This window comes from Falco naumanni, chromosome 1, assembly GCF_017639655.2.
Source record: "Falco naumanni isolate bFalNau1 chromosome 1, bFalNau1.pat, whole genome shotgun sequence".
Taxonomy (NCBI): Eukaryota; Metazoa; Chordata; class Aves; order Falconiformes; family Falconidae; genus Falco; species Falco naumanni.
Window position 1 is genome coordinate 40,759,631 of NC_054054.1, and position 15,289 is coordinate 40,774,919.

At 45.8% G+C, this 15,289-nt stretch overlaps 1 protein-coding gene across 1 annotated transcript in view; it reads left to right on the top strand.

Annotated features, from left to right (window-relative positions):
* The first annotated feature begins 4,419 nt into the window (after nt 1-4,419).
* Nucleotides 4,420-15,289, top strand: part of DDRGK1 (DDRGK domain containing 1) — a 40,474-nt gene continuing 29,604 nt past the window's right edge. Inside the window, exons 1-2 of the mRNA XM_040590932.1 lie at nt 4,420-4,576; nt 11,641-11,799. Coding sequence (XP_040446866.1) covers nt 4,489-4,576; nt 11,641-11,799 — 247 coding nt within the window. The 5' untranslated portion in view covers nt 4,420-4,488. The remainder of the gene's footprint in view (nt 4,577-11,640; nt 11,800-15,289) is intronic.

Consider the following 15,289-nt stretch of genomic DNA (forward strand, 5'->3'; position numbering starts at 1 on the left):
CAGTTAGTTTATTAGCACAGATAAAGCTGAATTGCCTCTACTTAGAGTCTCATTACTGGACATCAATAAATGACGCCACCATACACTTACTGAATCAAACACTCTAGGACTGCACTGCCAGCTGAATGAATTCTGGTTGAAATCACAAAGAAGTGATGATCATGCACACAAGTGTATATAATTCCTATATACAATGAGGCAGTTGAGGGGGTGTCCTGGTTTCAGCTGGGACAGAGTTAATTTTCTTCCCAGTAGCTGGTACAGCTCTGTGTTTGTGGTACAGCAAAAGAATAATGTTGATAACATGCTGATGTTTTAGGGGTTGCGAAGTCGTGCTTACCCTAAGCCAAGGCCTTTTCAGTTCCCCGTGCTCTGCCAGCGAGGGGCTGCACAAGGAGCCAGGAGGCAGCAGAGCCAGGACACTGACCCGAACTAGCCAAAGGGCTATTCCATACCATAGAACGTCATACCCAGGATATGAACTGGGTCGGGGGATGGGGGACGGGGGACGGGGGGGCTAACCGGGAGGGTCCGATAGCTGCTGGGGGACTGGCTGGGCATCGGTCAGTCGGTGGTGAGCACTTGCATTGTGCATCACATGTCCTCTTTGGGTTATTTTCACCTCCCTCTTTGTTGTCTCCCTTTTAATTACAATTATTATAATTTTATTAAATTATTTTTTAATTTAAATTATTAAACTGTCTTTATGTCTACCTACAAGTTTTCTTGGTTTTACTCTTCCAATTCTCTCCCCGTTCACACTGGGGGAGTGAGTGAGCAGCTGTGTGAGGCTTAGTTGCCAGCTGTGGTTAAACCATGACAGGAGGCAACATGCTATTTGACCTTTCATCAAAATAAAGAATAATATGAAAAGCCACATATTTTCCCTCAAAACTGCCTGCATCGGGATCAGGTGCTACCCTCACACTGGCTGAGGAAATCACACGGGTTTGCAAGTTCTGCATTACTATGATCCCACTGTGGTGCAGTATTTGCAGGACTGAACGGGTCGAGTCCTGCTCCAACACCGATCTCTTAACTCAGTTAACACCCGTCTCATCACAGCCTTGACACACATTTTCCTCATTTCTTGGTGGAAAACCAACTTCAAAATCCTCTGAAATCTAAACAGTTATTAAAGAAACCAGAGGGATTTTTCCAGATGTAAACTAGGAAAAATACAAAAGGGTAGCTGAGAAGTACAACCCAAGGAATGTAAAATGTTTCTGAGGAAGACCCTGGTGTCATAACCAAACTGAGCATCCGAGGCACTGTCGTTCATCTACATAGTTCAAGCTCTTTCTACATGGCATAATGGTGACACCTACAGGGAAAAAATCATCTGCTACCTTTGCAGCCCAGAGAGGAGCAGCTGACAACACGTCGTTAATATTATCTCCCTATTAAAGGCCATAGGGACCGTGCAAGCAAATAAAATGCTTCTCACTCACACAAGTAAGTGCTGGCTGCAGGGCAAGGTCATTAGCTGGATGATGACAAAACTGAATCTGGGAGCCATCAATTCCCTCCACGTCTGCTGTAGCCACTCCTATCAAGCAAATGACAGCAGAGTTAAGCAAACTAAAAAAAAGTAAAATTCCTGTAATAACTCTTCTTTCTTGATCTTGATCATCTTTCAAGCTTTGCTTGGTGTATACCCATGTGTGTCTCCAGGACATGGCTACTTGAGCACCCAGGCTGTGTTGGAATAAGTTACGCTGAGACTATTGCTAAACAGAGAGAGGTTTGTGAGAACATCCCATCTCTGCCCGCTCCTTCAGCGAAGAACTCAGGGCAGGGCAGAGCACAGGCTGCTGGCTCACACTTGGCCTGAGTCCAATTACTGTTTCCTCAGCAGCATTACAGAACTTGGTACAGGACTATAGAAGAACATTCAAATGTTACAACACATCATATTTCTTAAGAAGTTTAGTATGTTCTCTACTCAGAGTGGAATTTAAGAAAGTGAACTGTTGTACAGATAAAATAACCAAAATCTTTCATTTTAACTGTTGCAGTTTAATGCCAGCCAGCAACTGAGCCCCACACAGCCACTCGCTCACTCTCCCCCGTGGGATGGGTGAGCCAATCAGAAGGGTAAAGGTGAGAAAACAAAGGGAGAAAACTCACGGGTTGAGATAAAGGCAGTTTAATAGGGAAAGCAAAAACTGTGCACGCAAGCAAAACAGAACAAGGAATGCATTCCCCACTCCCCACGGGCAGGCAGGCTCTGCCTTACCCAGGACAGCCGGGCTCCAGCACATGTAATGGGGACTTGGGAAGACAAACGCCATCACTCCCAATGTCCCCCCCTTCCTCCTTCTCCACCCAGTTTATATGCTGAGAATGATGCCATACAGTATGGGATACCCCTGCGGTCAGCTGCCCCAGCTGTGCCCCCTCCCATTCCTTGTGCCCCCCAGCCTGCTTGCTGGCAGGGTGGAGTGAGGAGCAGAAAAGCCCTCGGTTCTGTGCAAGTGCTGCTCAGCAGTAACTAAACATCCCTGTGTTATCAGCACTGTTTCCAGCACAAATCGAAAACAGCCCATATTAGCTACTGTGCAGAAAATTAACTCTACCCCAGCCAAAACCAGCACATTAACTCCCATTAAAGTCTCACTATTTTTCAAATTTGCAGGCAAAGGCCTGGAAGAAAAACCCAGACGTTTGTCATACAGGGTTTTTTTTTACAAGCAATCCTGACCATTACACATGGTATGAAACAAGCATTGTCTGAAGTGTATCCTGAAGATAACCACCAGGAAAGCTTCAGTTCATAATTCATCCAAATGTGTATCAGTGCAAGTTATCAGAGGACACGTCCTTTCTGACCATGCAGTATCAGACTAACCCACTAAGACAGAAACAGACCACTGACAATACAGTTTGAGCAAAGCATGAACAAAGTGGCATTGATTTCCAAAATAAGATTTGAAAGGTCATTATTAAAATAAAAATTTGTACTAAAACATCCAGTCTTTAGTTCAGTTCCTTTGTGAGAACTTTGAGCAAATTTCTTAATAGAAGCTGTTTTTTGCTGTGGCAGACAGATTTGAATTTGTCTCAAGCTCATGATGGTATGTGCACAGGCAGCTGTGCAGTCCAGTAATGACTAATTAGCTAGAACAGTTATTTTGATCACGTCTAATGTCCAATTCTCTCTAATTTCCGTTTTCAATTTTTTACATTTCCCCTGACAACAAGCAGTGCTTTAAAACGCCACACTAAAGGGATCTCTGAAGCAAGAAAGGGCTGAATCAGTCAGAACTTTACAACCACAAAGCAAGTCAAAACGAGTGAAAACAAAAATACTTCCCCCCTCATTCACAGGACTGGACAGAAACCAACAAGTGGTTTCAGACCTAACAGTGGGTGACCATCCAAAGGGGGGAAGTTTGCTCTCCACCCTCAGCCAGAAGTTCCTGCAGCATCTTTTTCTGCTGATACTTGTTCTGATCTGGCTAGTAGCCAGATCCAGGGGAAAAAAAAAAAAAAAAAAAAAAAAAAAACAAAAAAAAAAAAAAAACAAAAAACCAAAAAACCCCAAACTAGTTCCCTGCTCAGGAAGATTGCAGAGTCATGGAGCGTTGCTGCCACTAAAAGGGAAGCGAAAGGAGGCAGATCCTCCATTTGGCTGGATACCAGCATTAGATCACGCTAAAGCAATTACCAATCTACAGCCAAAGCCCACGCACCTTATACTGGCTCTTCACAGATCAGTGCCAACCTGATTTTTAAACAAATCAGCTTCCTCTGGGCAGTTTGGTTTCCTACATTTTTACCAAATTAAGCCACCTTACTACAGAAGGCAGCCGAGTTCTGGGCCAGCCTCTGTGTCAGGGGCAAACTTGCTTTGTTCAGGCCATGTCAGGACATCATTCCTGCTGCTGAGCCAGGCAGCTTCAGCTACAGTCCCCGCCTGCATGCCACTGACTTCAAGGCAGCAGTTACGGATTCCTTAGGTGTAACTCAGGCTTCACTGCCAGGGGTGGCGCCGCTGCAGGGCCACGGGTGGAGGTACCACCACGCGTGGGCCACGCACCGGCGCTCACCCCACGCTGCTGCTGAGGGGAACGCCTCACCAGCCGCCTCCAGCACCCGTACCCGTACCCGCCGGCCAGGCCGACCAGCGTCAGGCTTACGGGCGAGTTCGCCTCGTATATTTTGATTCCTTCTTTCAACTCCCTCCCCAGAGCACCAGCGGCCGGGCCGAGCCCGTGGCCTCCCGACCCGCTGCCACCGCTCCCTCACGCCGGCGCCTGACCGCCAGGCCCCCTCCCGGCACGGGCTGCCCTGCGCCGTGCCGGCCCGGCCCCGCCGCGCCCGCCTCAGCGCCTCCCCGCCTCAGGCAGCCCGCGGGCAGCCCTGGCGCGGGGGCCTTGCGGCGGGGCGGGGCGGGACGGGACGGGACGTACCAAGTGCTGCCGCCCACTCCCCGGTGCGGGCGCTGTAGGCGGGGCTGGTCGGGCGCTGCGGGAGGGCCGGGCGATGGACGCCGCGCTGCTCGCTGTCGCCGCCGTGCTCCTCGCCGTCCTCCTCTTCTTCGCCACCCGCCTCCGCGGCCAAGCGAGGGCAGGTGGGTTACGGCCCGGTTAGGCCCCCACTCCGGCCCCGTTCCGGCGGGGTGAGCTCAGGTGGGCCCGCCCCGGTTGCTGGCGGGGGGGGGGGGGGGGGGGTACGTCACCAAGGAGACCGGGGAGGGGTGGGAGGTCTCTCCTCGGGCCTTCCCCTGAGGGGAGGCAGCTATGGTGGGGGGGTCCCGGTGGTTCCCCGGGGATCCCTGGCGTCCTGCCCTCTCCTCCGTGGTCCTCCCTCAGGCCCCGGGGTGGGAGCTCCGGGTGGCGGCGAGGCCTGCTGCTGCTGCCGGCTGGGGCCTTGGGCCCGGTGGGCGGCCTGAGGCGGGCCCTGGGTGAGGGGCTCCGGGCCTTGTTGTGGGGTTGGAAGTCTGGCTGGGCGGGCGGAGGGAAGGTGTCCCTGACGCTCCTTCGGCGAACGGGCAGAGAGAGAGATGCACCGTGTGAGGTGACAGCCCGGCCTGGCTGCCATGCCGGTCCTCAGCCCTGCTCCTCTCCGGCAGGGCCGGCGCAACAGCCCCTTAATGTCCCTGTCAGACATAAGACTTGAAAGGCAGGCCGGTTACTCACTGCACCCTGACAGCCAGCTTTACCTGCATTTCACAGAAAGTGCCCATTTTTCTCCTTTTCTACCTCGCCTGACCCAGCTAGCCACACCAGGTTTAGGCGCAGTGTTGTGCAGTCCTGTTCTGGGAAAAGGTAGATGATACAGCACTTCCATACTTCCTGCAAAAGGCAAGTTGTTTTATCGCTATCCAGTAGTTAGACCCGTAGAATTGTTTAGGTTGGAAATTCCTTTAAGATCGAGTCCAACCATAAACCTAACCCTGCTTAGTTCACTGCAGCAGCGTGAAACCTTGATGGAAGCAACCTTGTGTGGGTGCAAGTTGAATGTTACGGGAAGAAGTCAGATGTGGCTGTGAACTTACCAGCGTTCCTGTGTTTTCTGAGTGGAAGATAGGTTGTTGAACTGCAAGGTCTCAAATTAAAATGTTTAACCAGGACAAATGCTGAAGCCTTCCCAGTTTCCAGGGTTTGGGGTGTTTTGAGGTTGGGATTTTCTGTTGGGTTTTTTTATTCTTTTGGTGGGGGGAGAACTTTGATAGTTTTTTTTTAAGGGGGAAAAAAAAGCCAAAACACCTTTAGTACAAACACAGTCATTCCGTTGGTAAGAGCTTTGTGTTAAAAGCAGTTTTTGCTGATAATTACATTTTCCAACATATTTCTCACACCTCCTCTTGTATAAACCTCGTCTAAATCTTTCTTAATAGCTTGGAAAGTGATGAAATTTCATCAGGTATCAAGTGTCTTAGAATGGAGGCCTTTGTAAAAGTGAGTGATGCATGTCCTAGAGAAATGATACTGCTGGAAATTCGTAATTTCCTGAGCTTGGCTTGTGTCATGACTTGGGTAAATCAGGGGCTGTGGGGCTTGGGAGGATTTCTTCTGTTTAAGCATACAAAATTCTAACGAAATTGAAGCACAAATACTTCTTTTGAATGATGTGAATTCTCAAAAAGCTCTGATAGCGGTTTTGAGCAGTTTGGTATAAAGTTACTTTACATTCAGGGTAATTTAATCATTTTGAAGCTTCTTTCACAGTGGCATCTTTTTGACGTTTCCACATTGGTCTTGCTTTTCTTACTGTGGTTTTAATACAATTTCTGCCTTAATAAACTGATTTCTGTCATTGTAAAGTCCTTTGCAGAATTTCAGATTGTGGGGATTACTTTATTTTCCTTACGCAACAGAAATGCTTTTTCAAAACTATTGGGGCTGTGGTGTGCAAAATTTGGTCTTAAGTAGGAATTTGCTTTCCTGTTCCTTTTTCTTATGTGGCTAAACGGAAGCTGCTACAATTCTGCTAGTGAATCTGTGTTGTCACATGGAAAGGGCTTGGAACCAGAGACACTTGACTTAGGGAACTGGTGGAAGCTCTCACCTTTTCTTGTTAATGTTTGGGGATTGGGGCAGCCTGCAGCTTCTCTTCCTGCTCTCTCTTGAGGAGTTGCCCTTTCAAAAATGTTGAAGACTTGCCTGCTTTAGATAATGAAGGGAGCTAAGGATCACAAGAGGTAAATCCTCTAAGTTTGTATTTCCTTTAAAAGGTCATTTTGAGCAGCATGGTGTTGCCAGCAAGATCATGTCTGGACTTGTTCTGCTGAGAATAGAGAAAAAAAACCCACATAGCATTACTGGCTTTTATACATGGTTGGCATATCTTTTTGTGAATAAGCCCTAATGTGATAAGCTGTGCTAGGCAAAAGCACCTCCCCAGGGAAGCCAAACATGCTTCCTTCTACCAGCTGCATTTTGAATCATTTTCTCGTTGAATTTAACAGGTTAGGTTAGCATGCAGTTAGAAGAAGCTGGATGCAGCCCGTGTGGTGGGAAGTCCCACTAACTTGTGAGGGTGCAGCAGGTGGTGCTCTCTGCACATCGGTGGGAGACGAGAGAGCTCACAAAGTAGTAGCAGTTTTGCTGAGCTGCCTCAAAACTTGCCAGCCCAGGTGTTACCCTGATGGACTTGCTTATCCAATATAACTGAAGATAATGTGCTATGACAGGCAAAGGATTGCTTCTCAAGAAAAAATGTCTTTGCTCTGAGTGGAAATTTGCAAAACTTAATGAAGGAACAGATTTCACATAATCACATAATGGTTTGGGTTGGAAGGGACCTTCAAGATCATCTAGTTCCAATGCCCTGCCACGGGCAGGGACACCTTCCGCTAGCCCAGGTTTCTCCAAGCCTTGTCCAACCTGGCCTTGGACATTGCTGGGGTGGGGCATCCACAGCTGCTCTGGGCAGCCTGTGCCAGTGTCTCGCTGCCCTCACAGTAAAAAATTTATGTCTGGGGGGTGTAAATTAGGTCCCAAGAAGTCCAGGCTCCGAAAGATTTCATAGTATTTTTTGCGGTGATGTAACAGTGGTGCTTCACATCCAGTTTAGGAAAGAGCTCAGCTTTCAGAGCAGAGTTCTGCTCCCTTCCCCTTTAGGAAGGAAATAATAGAGGCAGAGTCTCACAGATGCTGCTGTGCGCTGGCTGACAAGTCAGATGAAATAATCTCCATTGCTGCCTCTGCATTGTGCTGATGTTTCTTGAATGTGGAGGCAGAGCTGCTCGCAGCACAGCGGTAAAGCTGCTGTCCCCAGAAAAGAGGTATTGCCTACGTTTTTGAAAGGCTGAATCGGAAACTGGAGAACATACAGATTAAAATAAAAATTAAACCAGTGTTCATTTTCCAGACACCCATTTAATTTTTTGTTTGTATCGCTTGTTAATTTGAGGGCTTTGTCTAATTAATGTATTCCAGCCTGTCATTCTGCAAACTGTTGAGCAACTTGTGGATCACTTTTCTCACCTATTTAATGCTGGTCATTAAGTTTCACTGAAATGGCTCTAATTAGTCAAGTCTAATTAGTCCTTGTGTGGCTAATCTCAGCATGAAGTGGCTAGCCTGGGGTGCCACTTGTGACTGAGACCTCTGCAGCTACAGGAAAATGAAGAGATGTATTCAGATAAGTGCAGTGGCCAAACCACGCCCTGTGCTGCAGGAGGACGTGAAAAGAAACACAGGCCCAGACTCCAGAGAAAATGGTTCGTGACTTCAGATCTGATGGTCAGTGCAGTTCCAAGAATAAGAGCAAGACAGTTTTTGAGTGTAGCCTCCTGTATTCTTTGAAACCACCAGTCACACTCCTCTGTGTGCAGCTCTTACCTACAATAATTCCAGTTAAGAGGGAGAGCAAGGAAGTTTAATTTTCTAGGTAACTGCAACAAATGAAGTGTCTTAAGCCATGTAGACAAATCATTGACCCCTACAGAACCTGCCAGGTATAAGCATGTTACAGGCAGAGTACATGACACTTTTTTTTTCCTCCCCTTCTTGAAAGATAGGAAGAAATGCAATGACTAACACTTTTTTTTTTTTTTTTTTCAAATGACTGACCAGCAGAACGCCTTGCAAACAGAAGCGATAGCAGGAGGGAGGAAGAGGAAAGCTGTGTTGAAGTGTAGCTTTTCCTGCTAAATGACAATTCAGTGTCTAGGTGGCTTCTGTTGTTTGTCTGAACATTTTGGAGATCTGACAAGCATTGTCCAACAACTGCCTTGTGTATTTGACCATGATATGGGTTGGGTTTGGTGAGGTTTTGAATACTTTCTGAGCCCTTTTAGCACTGCTCAGCTTTGAGGAATTACTGATTCTTCTGTAGAGAATTAAATTGAGAAAACATAATAGCCTGGTTCACACGTTTGTCTCTGTGAGGGTTAAGCACCTGGGTTTGAAATGGATGTGTGGCTTATAAATAGATTGCTCTTTCACAAAATGCAAAACAGTCTCTGTTTTGCAGGCCAAGAACCAAAAACAAGCTCTAGCATGAATGAGCGCTGGAACTGCACAGCTGATAGGCTGTACAGGACTGCCTTTGGAAGTTACTGAGGTAGACACACTGAAGCTTTCAAGTGAAAGGATGCTAAGGTTTGAATTGCAATGTATCTCAAGAACTTACTAAGAGAAATACTGCATTTGTATAAAAAGTCTTTTTGCAGAATTTTTGCAGAATAAGTATTTCCGGCATTTAGTAGGGTCCCATATGTGGTCTGCTGTTCTGCCTTTGCAGTATGAGGCTTTCCTATAGCATGTTCTGCAGCATTCAAAATAAGCATTATTACACTGTAAATAAGACTGGGCAAGCCTTGAAGCAAAATGATTGGATCTCTGGAACAGACACTCTGCAATTTATTATAGACTTGTTTTGGTCCACAGATAAAAGGAGTGAATGAGAACAAGAGGGTGACAGCAGTGTGATAGTGCAGTCGCTCCAGTTGAAATGTCACAGTGTGTGTTAGTGCTGGGGGACTGCAACATTGTTGCAGCAATCCTTAATTGCTAGTGGCTTAGCTGGCCAGATGCTTCCCCAGATTACTCTGCTTTGCAGCCTGTGCTGAGCTCAGTGCTGCTGCAACTATATTGTTATCAGTACCAAAGTTAGCTGCTTTGAAGCTAGTTGACATATACTGACATGAGCTGCAAGTACACCTTTGATCGTCATGTAGGTATAGTCATAGTTAATCTTATTTTCTGATCATAGATATGCTAATAGTTTTTTTAGGAAGGCATTCTTTGGGTCAGAGGAAACTGGAGACTTGGCAGAGCATGGGAAGCATTTTGTGCTCCTGCTGGACCACAATATGATCTGGCAAAGCAGAAAAATAATGTCCTGATGAGTTTTAAGTAAATGAGTAGTTCTACAGCTTTCCATGGGACTATTTGAATATTTGTCTGAATTAAGGTATAGTAGTTAATACTTTCCAGAATTGAACAAGTAACAACGTACACAAATATCAGTTACTTTTATTAACAATATGCAAAGCACATATCAAGAATGATGATACTTTATCATTATCTTATTGTTTCGGCCTGACTACCATAGCTGATAGCAACAGGATTGTGGAGGTCTCAAAGAAAAACGCGGTGGAGGGTTTTCTATGGAGAACTTCTGAAATGAGCCCACTGGTCAGCTGCTTCATCCCACGCTGTCTCCCTGCTGCTCCTCTGTTACGATATTGCACATTTGTCACATCTTTATTAATAACTGAAGTGTATGCAGAGAGGAGGCAGTGAGGGCTGCAGTGACCTTTGGTGGTCTGTCTTTCCCTGAATGCGTTTCTTGGGAGACCTGCAGTTTAAATCAGCATGGTAGAATTAAGTTACCCTGTATGCATTACAGCTGCAATGTGTAATCCTTATTTGCTATTCAGGTTTTGTTTCAGGTATAATGATTTACATATTCCATTCTGAAACATGCGTGCTTTGAAGTTTGAATTCAGATGAATCTACTTCTAAATTACACAAGTACAAAATAAAAAATAAAATTAAAAAAGAATACTTTAGAAGGGAAAAAAGTACTTTTGAGTCCTTGCCTTTTGGTAACTCAGAAATTATTAGACTGCTAGTCACGCCAGATAAAGGGAATTGTTTTCTGGTGGAAGAGAAAACCAAATTATCATTAGATTAAGTAAGAATATTTCTGGGGTCTTTGTTTTATGGTGTGTGGATTTATTTATTTATTTTGGGTTTTACTTTGAGGCAAAGAATGCCAATGATATCCTGGAGTGCATTAGGAGGAGCGTGGCCAGCAGGTCGAGGGAGGTGATCCTCCCCCTCTGCTCTGGTGAGGCCACCCTTGGAGTGCTGTGTCCAGTGCTGGGCTTCCCAGTTCCAGAGAGACAGGGAACTACTGGAGAGGGTCCACCAGAGGCTATGAAGGTGATGAGGAGAGGACTGGAGCATCTCCCTATGAGGAAAGGCTGAGACCCGGCCCATTTAGCCTGGAGAAGACTGGACTGAGAGGGGATCTTATCCATGCCTGCAAATGCCTTAAGGGCCAGTGTCAGGACGGGGCCAGGCTCTTCCCAGTGGCGCCCAGCGACAGGACAAGGGGCACAAACTGCGACACAGGCAGTTCCATCTGAATGTGAGGGAGAACTTTACTGTGAGGGTGGCAGAGCCCTGCACAGGCTGCCCAGAGAGGCTGTGGGGTCTCCTTCCCTGGAGACATTCAAACCCGCCTGGACACGACTCTGTGCAGCCGGCTGGAGGGGAACCTGCTGTGGCAGGGGCTGGGCTAGGTGATCTCCAGAGATCCTTTCCAGCCCTGACCATGCTGTGATTATGTGGTGATTGTGGGGGGTGAGGGGTGTTTGTGTGGCCTCTGTCATATCAAATAACATCAGCAGCACATAGCTATAGCTTTTTCTTTACTGTGATCTATACATTATTGCAAAAGAGAGTGCTGTCAGGATAAAATTTCTATTGCACATAACACTGTGTTCTATTAAGAAGGTTCCAGTGCATGATCTCACTTAATCGCGGGAAATCAACTTGCAGATATCTCCTGCCATGCAGGGGAAAAAAACACAGGAGAGTGGGGAGGCATGCTCTCATTTGGTAAACAACACTGGTATTACACTTCTGATTGCAAAAGTTGACTAGCTAAAGGACAACTGCAGTAAGCAGAGATGGCAAATCTCTCCTCTCCAATTACATTTCCTTTTTGCAGCTGATGAGGAACACCAGCAAAATGTGGCAGCAGCAGCAGCGGCCAGGCCTTGGCCCCATACTGAAGAGCGCAGAGATGGGATGCCAAGGCGCCGGAGGAACATGGGAAACCGGATGATGGCCCAGAGTAGAGCGCAACAGGCAGAAGACTGGCTGGAAGGTAACATATGGTTCTGTTCTTTAGTAAACATTGACATGGACCTTAACAGCAGACGTGAAGGTTGGTGAAGGGGTGCAGTTTGCTGAAGAAAGGTTTTCAGTTTTGCTGGCTATGAATTATTTACAGCTTGACTATAATCTATTTGACTGTCCAGTTTCTCTCCGTACTTCATCACTTATCTCTAGATAACCACTTAACTTCGACTGAAGTGTCTGCTACTTCCTGTGGTGAATTCTGGCCACAGTTTGTGCCAACAGTGCATCACAACATATTCTTCACCTTCTTCCTAGGAATTGCCTTTTGTATTTCCTGCTTAGCCATGCAGCTTAAATTTGGGTAAACAGAATCTGCACCATGCCCTAGGTGCATGAGCTGGAGTAAAGTATTGGTTTCTTGTAAATCTTGTAAATCAGCGGGAAGCATTAATTCCCCAATGTAATATCTGCAAAATCTGGAGTTTTCTTTCCGAGAAGCCACCCAGGTGGTGATTGGAATCAAGCCAGTTATCTGGAGATCACCACAGACTGCAGCATTTTGTCTTGCTGCCAGCAGGTTGTTAATAAGTCCTCTGTTACTGTGCTGGACCTACAGTTAATAACTATACTTCTGTGGTGTGGCTGTAGACAAGAATATGGTGATAAATAACATCTTTCTACACCCTGTAAGCCTCACTCCCTTTTCTGATGAAACTTCACACATTATTATCTTCATGGCTAAAGAGATGGTATCACCATGATTCACCTAGCTGGATTGCTTCTACTTTCAGATTGTGGGTTAAGTGTTCAGGGTTTCGGCTCAAATGTTGATGAAGTGGGCTTTGCTTCACTTCAGTTTGCAGTGCAGATCAGGGTGTCTTTTTGGTCATCAGTAGGTGAGAAACAGTGAGTGCACATCTGTGTGATGCCTTGATTATGGGCTAATTGCACTTTCTTCACCTTCTCTTGTCTTGCAGTTTGTACAAAGTGTCTTGTGCTCATGTTGGCAGGTAAACGTGCTTTTCAAGCTCATTATGTTCAACAGTTCTACAAATGGAAAATTGACAGGTCTGAACTTCTCAACTCGGTTATTTCTTTTCATGTGTTAACATCCTGGAAAGAAAATGCAAACTAAAAACCTTTTGCTTTAAACTCCGGGTATCAAAAGTTTGAATGCTGAAGGCCGACAGTGAAGCTGTCAAAGCAAACTGCTTATATTACTTTGTCACTTTAGCAATAGAAGAGTCTGTGTCACTGGGCTTTATAAATAATTCTTTTGCAGGTTACTGTACAGCAGATGTAAGTGCTGCGGCTTTTGCATGAAGTTTTCTTTGAAACGGCATCCCTGTTATTTATTGGGTTTTTTTACTTTTCCAAATTAAAACAACTTCTTGCTCTTTGCTTCTGTGTGTGTTTTTATTCGTATTTTGGGATGGGCTTTCCAAGTGTCTGAGCATGGGTGCACAACAGAAACGTGAAAGCCTTTGGAGACTGAGCACAGGCCTCAGCAGTATAGCTGTGGAGAGAAGTGCCTGTCCCTGGTTCCCCAGCATTGAGGTGTGCAATAACAGTGGCCATTATCACGTGGGATTAGCCCAGTCTTGTCATGGCCTGTGCTGCAAAGCCTTTAGCCTGGCCCTGAGCTACCTGTGTTAGTGTAGGGTTTGGGGGTTTTTCCCCCCTTAGAAAAGGGTGTGTTACATGCTTTGAAGCCCACTCTGTGGGCTTGTAGCAGAGGCCTGGAATAACTCGTGGATTTGTCCCCTTTTTGCAGAAGCCATGTGCATTTTCTGTGTCATTGCAATATAGAGCAGTTTTGTCTAATCATGTGAACCTGTTGAAATAGCAAGTTATTCCCGCAGCAGAGTTTTATGTTATAAAAATTAGTTGACTGAGATGAAAAGAGAGCCCAGAATGCATGCAGTGATGTGCAGTGCCAGGCAATGCAGGACCAGTTGGGGCACCCAGGGCTGAAGAGCAAGGTTACTTGGCAATGCAGACAGAAACATTGAAAACAAGCTAGTCTGGTTTCTTCGGACTTAATTTGTAACTGTTCTTCTTGCTTTAGAGGGCTTCTGAACATCTACAACTGAAGTGGACTGTTGTTGTTGTTAAAATATTGTTAAATTTGTTGAAATGTTTTACTAGTAAGTTTCTGTTCTGTGTGTGGAATTTCCACTCTGGGCCTGTGTTTAGCTTTAGGCAAAGCTACCTGATCCTGCTCTGTGTTGCTGACTTCTGCCACAAGTTTGTGCAGGCATAACACCAATCTATTCCCACAAGATATCTAGCATGGAACTCAGGAAGGGTATGAGGTTGCCCTGGCCATATCTGTGTTACCGTTACAGTCATAGCAGTGGAGTCAGGTAAGAACTTCTGTTATCACCAAAGTATTCTGCCTGTTGGGAGCCAGTTCTGCTGACTCTAGGAAATGGTCTTAAAGCAACGCTTGCAGGCTTTGGAATTGTGGTTAGCATGAGGGTTTTCTGTTTTCCATCTAACAATCAGATTTCAATTCCAGAATAAGAAAGAAAGCTTCAAGGGTAAAATAGTAGCCCACAGTTTCTGCTGCCTGTGCTAAGTTGTTTTATTATGCCAATACCCCAGTCTATCACAGGGTAATGGGGGGACAGGATAACAAAACAAATTGTGGCGCTAGGATCAGAACCTCGATAACTTTTAATTGTCCCACTTGTAGCTGAGATCTTATTAACTTGCAGGGCTGGGTAAGGAGTCATTTAATACAGGCAAGGATAGTAAATGATTGTTTGAATACTCAAATCTACAGTCCTTGCCAGTGGGGCTAAATGAGGTTATAATTCTTCCTTTAGCTTGATGTGGTGGGGTAAGACACATAAATTACTTGCAGGTTGTCACAGACAGAAGATAAACAGTGAAACACTAAATGCCTTGACTTTCCTACCAAAATTGCAACCCACACGGTGTACGTAGGTTCCTTATTCACGGGTTCCATGTGGGCTGCTCTGTACTGTGGGGGCAGGCCCCCTAGCTGTGTGCCTAATGCTGGCTCGGTTTGCTTGAGTAATGTTTTTCAGTGGTTAGTTGAATACTCAAAGGAGGTCATCTGTTATGAGAATATCAACATCTATTAATATCCTTTGATAACCAAAGATTGCTAGCGAGATATTTTTCGTTGGTGACAAAGTAGTTCTCAAAATGACTGAGACCCCTGAGCTGTGTTCCACCAGCATGACTTCCAGGCTGCCTTTAGAAAAGTGGGTTTGTTTGGCTAATATTGCCCAACTTAATTCTAGTCATAACACTACTGTCTTTCATGCAGCCTGGAGCAACCTAGATGACTGTTGTTAAAGTCTGCATGCCTCAGAGGACATCTACTCTGCACACTGTAGCAGTGTGCCTATGCCTTTCCCTGTGGAAAATGAGTCTGGAAGGAGAGTTCTGTGTTCATGTGGTTAGGTTGCTTATGATATCCCAGCTAGCAGACTTAGTTAGCTCTGTTGTATCTGAATTTAAATTGAACCCAGGCAGAAGTG